General features: G+C 35.6%; 1 protein-coding gene across 5 annotated transcripts in view; it reads right to left on the bottom strand.

Moving 5' to 3' along the window:
* Positions 1-1,176: 1,176 nt before the first annotated feature.
* LOC148870508 (regulatory-associated protein of TOR 1-like) overlaps positions 1,177-7,957 on the bottom strand; it is a 51,810-nt gene continuing 45,029 nt past the window's right edge. For 3 of the 5 annotated variants that reach the window (XM_088971371.1, XM_088971370.1, XM_088971372.1), the window contains 8 exons: positions 5,932-6,261; positions 5,691-5,814; positions 5,054-5,178; positions 4,550-4,695; positions 4,350-4,451; positions 3,213-3,298; positions 2,954-3,038; positions 1,177-1,995 (listed from right to left, as the gene is read on the bottom strand). In XM_088971371.1, coding sequence (XP_088827497.1) covers positions 1,657-1,995; positions 2,954-3,038; positions 3,213-3,298; positions 4,350-4,451; positions 4,550-4,695; positions 5,054-5,178; positions 5,691-5,814; positions 5,932-6,261 — 1,337 coding nt within the window. In that variant the 3' untranslated portion in view covers positions 1,177-1,656. Of the gene's footprint in view, positions 1,996-2,953; positions 3,039-3,212; positions 3,299-4,349; positions 4,452-4,549; positions 4,773-5,053; positions 5,179-5,690; positions 5,815-5,931; positions 6,262-7,957 lie in introns of those variants that run through there. The other 2 variants (XM_088971373.1, XM_088971374.1) reach the window with 2 other exon arrangements.

Raw genomic sequence — 7,957 nt, 5'->3', positions numbered from 1 at the left:
GCTTAATGTTTACATGCAAACAAAAAATAACATACATTTATTTTCAAAAACTTCAACTATAAATTAAAAAGAATAATATTCAAAATTAATATTTTATAAATAAATAAAATAAACAATTTATAAAATCCACATATATATATATCAAAAATGAATTTTAATCTTACAAATTTATACAAATAAAATACTCATAATAGAATATTTATTTTAATACTTAAATTTTATAAATTTGCATGTGGTATATATCTTAAACTTTTATAAATTATTAATTAATGTTTTAATTTACATTAAATTATTATTTACAAAAATAAAAGTAAAATATAAAATAAATTGAATTTATCAACTCCATTAACCTACATTTTTTATAAAAAATGATTTTTAACTTCGAATTTTTATAAAAATAAAATATTAATAATGGAATAACTATTTTAGTATTTAAAATTTATGAATTTTCATAAAATATGCATTTTCAAAATTTTAATAGATTTGGTATATTTTAAGTTAAGATTATATACTTTATAAATTATTAATTAATATTTTAATTTACATTTTATAATAACATATTTATTGTTCACAAAAACATAAGTATTATTTATCAAACATTTAAAATTTAATTTTTTAGTTGCATTTTTTTGTTAATGTTAAAAATAAAATAGAAAAATAGAAAAAATGATATAATAAATCAAATATAATAGTTACATAAGCACATTTTAATAGATAATAAAATAATATTGACTTTGTGCATATATTAATTTGTAAAAATCTTTATAATATATAACATATATATGTATGTTTAAATAAACAACTCCTATGTATTTATATACTATTTATAATTGTTTTGACATTAAAGTTAATACTATTAATATATTTATAAAATTTGTGCATTTTCTTAACGTTTCCATATTTTTCATTCGTATCCATACATTTTCCAAGTATATCCGTATCCATATCAAAGTTATCCGATACGATACCCGATACTAATACTTTAATACTTGCCACAGATAAAAATGAATAAGATTCTACCAAATGGGGCCTTTGCCACTTTTCCTACCATGGTTCAAAGAACCATACAAAAAAAATACCATTTTGAGCGAACAAACCAGGGTCGATCAATATTAGCATATATAACTCAATCAGAGATTCAGAATCTACAAGAGTTTCATCTGCAAGATTTGTTAATTACTCTCAAGTGGTGCTCAGCCAAACAATATACAAGCTCAGGAAGTGGAGGGTTTGAAGCCCCATGTTTGTGCAGGGTGAAGCACAAACTCGCCACTTCCAGAGTTTGCAGCACTTAATTTATAATAATGATACCGAGTATCCCGTCTTTACAAATTGAACAAAGGGATGGAAAGGGAGAAAACAAGGAAGAAAAAGCAAAAATATTTACATCTTTTGCCTATATAACCGATTATTGGCCAAAGCCCCCAGGGTATTAAATTCTTTCAACAGATGTGCAACCCTTGGTGTGGAGGCTAATGAATATGTAACATACAATTTTCACATGTGCACCTGATCTGCGTCCTCCAATGTGAAGGAACAGGAGGTAATCAGCTCAATGATCTAAATGACCCCATAAAGTCACATCAGCAAGATTGAGATGCATGTTCAAGTGCCTGCATTACCCCCACAAATAGGAACTTGAGCCATTGAAAGTGATCATCTTGTTTGGGTGCTGTCGTCGGCATAAATTGAGACACAAGCATCCACAGCACCAGCAGCAAGCAAGACTTGGTAAGGATGGAAGGTGAGACAGCTTACAGATCCAATCTTCGGGGCCATGAAAGTAGGGTGGTACCGGATGGTACCTAGTTGTCCGCCATCTAGGCTAAAGACTTTGATGAGCTGCTTTGCTGAGCCACTGGCAATAATAGGGGCATGACGATGGACAGCCAATGCTGTGAGTGAGCCCCTGTGGGCATCAATTGTGAGGTATGCATCAGCTTGATTTCTAATATCTAGAAACTGAATGTCACCAGCTTGTGATGCACTCACAATCTGCATAGAAATCAAAGAAATTAAGACTTCAGAATGGTTGTCAAAGATGTAAACTTCATCCTTATAAATGATGTAGAATAAAGCCTTCTACCAATAGTTTTCCCAATCCAAAGGCCATCATTGTACCATTACTTTGGATATTTATGTTTTAGCAATACTTTATCATCATCTAAACCCTGTGCAAACTATATAGATCAGCAACATGAATCCTGTTCCGCCATTCCATTATGTTCGGTATCAAATATCCATTGTAAAATTATAAACACTTGATTCATTTCTTAGTACTACAATCAATGTCTTTCATTGATCTGCCCCAAGCTCTTCTCGCCCCTTCAAATGTAACAGAGCTTTAGCAATACATCTTTACCAAAAAAAATAGGCATTGCATATTTATAAATTATCAGAAAAGACCAGACTTGCAATGATCTCAAAAACCATTATAACAAAATATCAAGTAATCACCAAAGATACTTCCCCTAATTAAGACTAGTATCTCCATTATCTGAAACATTGTAATCCACAGTTGAATCAAACTAAATGAAATATCTTTAGGAGAGTTAAAACACAGAAATAATGACTACAATCTCTAATGCACTTCCCATGACAAAACACGGCAATACAACTAAACTACAAAAACACATATCAGAGGTTACATGTTACTAGGGATGGCAATTTTCCCCATCCCCACCGAGTACACGACCTCCCCGACCCCATCGGGTTGGGGATGGGGAATGAAGTCCCCACCCCAGCCCGACCCCGATTATATATATAATAGTATCCCCACCCTGTTGCCATTCCTATATGTTACCAGTATATGGAGAGTGCTATGGGACAACTGCAAAAATGGTTGTCGCTAGCACTCCTCAGAAAATTAAATATATGAAGAGGCATATGAAGTACATATTAAATAAAATTTCACTTATTTACATCTCAAACCAACTAAAGCACCTAAGCATACCTTTGCTGGGTCTAAACCAGGTTGAAAGCCAATTCCCACTACTCTTTCTACTCTCTGTGTGTGTGGCCGTGTAGCACAAACAAGCCTATGATTCAAAGAAACATGCAAAAAAGTAAAAGTAATTAAAATGATAGCATGAAACATTACAAGGCAGAGAGGATGAAGAGGAACTTCAGGTAAAACACTTGAAACCACATACAAAATGTTCAAAGATTGTGTAATTTGGATAATTATTCCATGCGAAGAGAAGCAGGCTTACATTTCAGGAGTGCGGATGTCAAATAGTCTCACAGAACCATCCACAAAGCCAGCTGCCAGCTGACCCCCATGAACTTGAGAAGCAGACTACAAAATAGCGTACACTCATTAAAACCATCAAAAGCAAAATAATGCATACAAATTAAAGTAGGATCTCCCCATGGTAAGGTCAGTGGACCTCACATGCACCCTGCTCTTCCCCCCACCCCCACCCCCCACCCTATGACGAGTGTTATGTAATACCAAAGAAATAGGACTATATGAGAAACAAACTGACCATTGATGATGCTCAGATATGGATACTGACACGAACATGGATAAAGGAAACAATAAACAACTCTAATTTCCTAAGATCCTGGACAAGAATACAGGTAGGATTTAATATGCTTATATCATGATTATGTATCTAGTTTTTTAATCAGAGTGTCCAAGCAATATCCAGTTCTGTACATATTATGTCTGACATCAATATGTTAGTGTTAAGGCCACAGCCATAGCCCAGGCCCATGCGGATAAGCGCCTCCCAAGATGATCATTTTCCCACACTTCAGCAAGTTTTTGCAACGGGATCAAGGTGCCAAGTAGCATATACAAGTCAGACAGGAAGTTAGTTTTAACTAAATGGTGTAAGTAATGTAAGCCTATATAAAGCAGAATTGTGTCAACAAAGGGCACTGAAATTAGTACTCTCCAAATCTTCTGTCTTCCTCCTCTTACCTCTCATCTGTATTCAGGTGAGGACCTTGCATCCCCATTTTATTTAGAGACACAGAACCCTCCAAATCACTCCTTGTCCCTAGAAGCACCTAGAGGTGTGTACCACATAGCCTTATCCATGGAGACATGGTGAAGATTTAGTGCATTTTACATGCTATGTAAAGTGCACTGACCCTCATGGTGTCTTCACAGGTGGAAGACCAACTCTTATTATAGGCAATCCCAAGGAGCGATCCTAGGAAACCCAAAGGTGAAATGGAGTGGATAGAATTACCAATTACCCACATTCTCTTGTGTACACAGTACACACACACACACATAGAATAAAGCATCACCACATTCTAGATTCTTCAATATAACCCTTTACAGTAGCCAGCAAATAAGGGAAAGTACATGCAGGGCCAAATGGGCACAAACTAACCAATGCTGAGATGCTGCTCTCTGATGATGAAGCAATGGAACTAACAAGTTGCTCTTTATCTAGATCCCAAAGCATGATTGATGATATCTCCCCAGAAGCATACTGGTTGATGTAACACGAGAAATTTGAACAAAATCAACAAACATTTATGGATCAACAGTACAATTAATACTATCAACAGTCTTGAAATAAGAACATACCAAATACCCAGATTGCTGCTGCCAATCCACAACAGCATTGACACTCCGTACTCCAGGTCTATGGCCTTGAATCGAAGAGAACGCAGTTACCAGCTTTTGTTTTTCTTTTATACTGTAATCTTTCCATATTCGAATGTTTCCATCACCTTTAAATAAGCATACCATTAGATTCATCTAAATATACATCCCGTGAAAGTGGCTTACTACACTGTCACATGAACACCTGAAAATGGATGTCATGCCCATGTCTATGATACCCACATACATATACGGATACAGGCATTGATACAGGAAATGGGGATAGAAATCTCCATTTTCTAAAATACTTGGCATGGATAAAAGTACAGGTATCCCATGTAATAATATGCTTATGTATTTATATTTATCTTTTTGAAGCTAAATGTTATTTCTCAAGACTTACGCCTTTCCAAATGTTATTTCCATATAACAATTGCCACCATAACTATCATACTGCTTATCAAAAATACCAGATAAGAATCTTACATGAAGCAACAAGAAGCAAACTCTCATCAAGCTCATTTACAAGACACAACTTTGAAATTCCTTTGTCAGGAAAATCATGGTTATCAAAGCTGTTGAGCAGAGTAGCTTCCTCATAGTTCCATACCCTGAGAAATAACCAAAATATAAGAATAAGTTAATATAAATGTGAAACATCATAAACAACAAACAAAAAAATATTACAGATCCAAGTAAATAATCAATACATCTAGGGAATTTCAATCAGCACAGATGGGAATGATTGTTCACATAAAACACAGATGTACCCTTTTCAGCATGCACAGAAAAGCAAAAAGTTTACCGAGGGGTGGCTCAGTTGGTATGTTAGCTGGTTCGCTCCAGCATAGACGTGGATCTGATTCCCGCAAGGGGATTATTAGTGGTATGTATCATCAGATAACTATCCATGAAGACCCAAGATGCACATGCACCCATCCATGTACAGCTGTGTGTGCTAGTGCACTCAACTGTGCAAGCACATGCATGCATGTGCAGACACAGGTAAGAATGGTGATAAATGAAAACATTTACATTCATGTAAATGACATTGCATATGACAGTCTATTTGCTTCAATGAGGACAATACTAAACAGGAATAGAGACAGGACGTATGCTGTACCTAATTCTTTCACTCTCATCTGCAGCAATTACGACAGGAGAGAAAGGTTGTAGAAGAATTGTCTTTGTACCCATTTCAAACTTGGTATCCCAACTAGCAATTTGATTATGAAGTTTGCTTACAGCTGCAAAACAGAGATGGTTCATGATCACTACATTTTCTGCACTACATAAGTTCAAACTTAACAAAAGAAAAAGAAAAACAATAAAGGCCCATGTCTTGATAAATCACAAAGACTCACAAGAATGCTGGCATTTTGCTATTCGATCCAAAGCATATTTTTCTCTCTCTTCTCTTCTAACCAATATTTCTTCATTCTCATCTGCAGCAGTAAGGAGTGGCCTTGAGAAATGACCACAACTCCAGTTGTAGATAGTTGATTGTGGGAGCAAACTACGCTCTGAAGTCCCAGAAGATGCACTAGAACCCAAAAGTGGACAAGCTAATCCCGAGTCAGGAGAGGCCGGTAGGTTTGGCCTGAACTCTAAAGAACAAACTCTTCGCATTCCTGTCAAGTAACTTTGTCGAGGGGGACTAACAGGAGGAGTTCTAAATGTCAAAGGTAAATGACCTACATCCAAGTAGCAGAAAGAAATTTTTTTATTGCAGATGCAGACACAATGAACAATAACCAACTTAGAAGTTGGCATCAAACACGTCTTTACAGAAAACCATAACAAAGTCAGTTTGGATTTATATGTGCATTAAAATCACACAGAAACAACCAACCAAAATAGATGCTAGTGTCCTGAGAAAACTCACATGATCATATTTTTTTATAGTAAAGATAAATTACATTAAACGAAAAAAAAAAAGAAGATGCAATTTCAGGTAATAAGAAATTGCCATGAAAAAAAACTGAAACAGAAGAGGTACTCCTTACAACACCCCGTAACAAAATACAAAGAAAAGCCCAACACAACCCCCTCCTTACCAACTTACAACACCATAGACTGTCATCCCTCCAACAGAAAACAGCCTATCCCCCCCACCCACCCACCCCAAAAAAAGGCCTAAGCCACCCAATACATTAACCTCTAATCCTTTACCTCCATCTCATTGCTTTAAATATATATCCATTTCATGAATCTTACCATCCCAATATTTAAGCCTCCATCCTCCCTTTCCCCCCAACTTCTTAGAAAGCTCTGCCCTGATGAATTCTTGGAAACAGAAGCTGTGGTTTTAAAATTTTTAATTCTCTGCTCTTCTTAACTCCACAAACACCTTTCTGGCAAGTTCTTCACCACCTAAAAAGAACAAACCAAATTCTTATCAACAACAATCCCCCATCCAAACCATGTGCTTCCCCTAACACCTCCTTCAACGTACATTCTAAATCCAATTTAATATCTCAATCCATATCAGTCTTTTTGAAAGGTGAAAAGAGTATTGTATTGAGTGTGAAAATAAAATATATAGGAGGGCAAGCAGTCCTCGAGAATGTAAATACATGCACACACACACACACACACACACACACACACACACACACACACACACACATATATATAACATTTACATTACCTCCTATACATATAAGATCAAAACAAGATTGCTGACCAATGATCTGAAAAATGGCTAATCAGAACTCCCTGAACCAATCCCCCCTACCAATAACCACTTCCAGGGGCTCTAGTTTCGCCCAAAAAAAAACTGCTATTCCACTCTTTCCAAATCACCCAACAAATGGAAAAAGGTAAGCACTTCCAAAGAACCTTTAACCAAAAATACAGCAACCCTTCAAGCAGAAAGAAGCTCAGCCCAAGACAAAGGGGAAGACCCAATGAACCCATAAAAAGTTAAGAAAATGGTACCAAACCAGAGAAATGAAAGGGCAATGAGGAACATCTTCCACAATCAATTCTTGAGATTTGATATAATGATATCAGAACCTACATTGTAAGACAAGAATGCCAAGCTTTGATTTTTTTGAGAAAAGTTTAACCAAATTTCATTAAAGCAAGAAAAGTAGAACGGATTTTTTGAGGAAAGTTTAATCAACAACCTTTTGAGTTTTTCATAATATCGCACTATCATTTTTATAGTAAAAAAAAAGTTTCACTAAATTAAAGAAAAGGACTACAATCAGTATGACAACGGATTTTCATCAAAATATAAGATCCACATCCTCCCAGCCAATCCCTCTCACTTAAGCCCAATGTAAACCAAGATCAAGATCCAATGTCTAAATTTAGGGTGTGCAATTTTCCACTCAAGCATATTCGAGCAATAAAATTGCTTCTATGCCAAATCAGTTCTGAGAG

The sequence above is a fragment of the Nelumbo lutea genome, chromosome 2 (assembly GCF_056320005.1).
Source record: "Nelumbo lutea isolate HS-2025 chromosome 2, American lotus-T2T, whole genome shotgun sequence".
Taxonomy (NCBI): domain Eukaryota; kingdom Viridiplantae; phylum Streptophyta; class Magnoliopsida; order Proteales; family Nelumbonaceae; genus Nelumbo; species Nelumbo lutea.
This window is presented reverse-complemented; position numbering and strand designations above follow the sequence as displayed.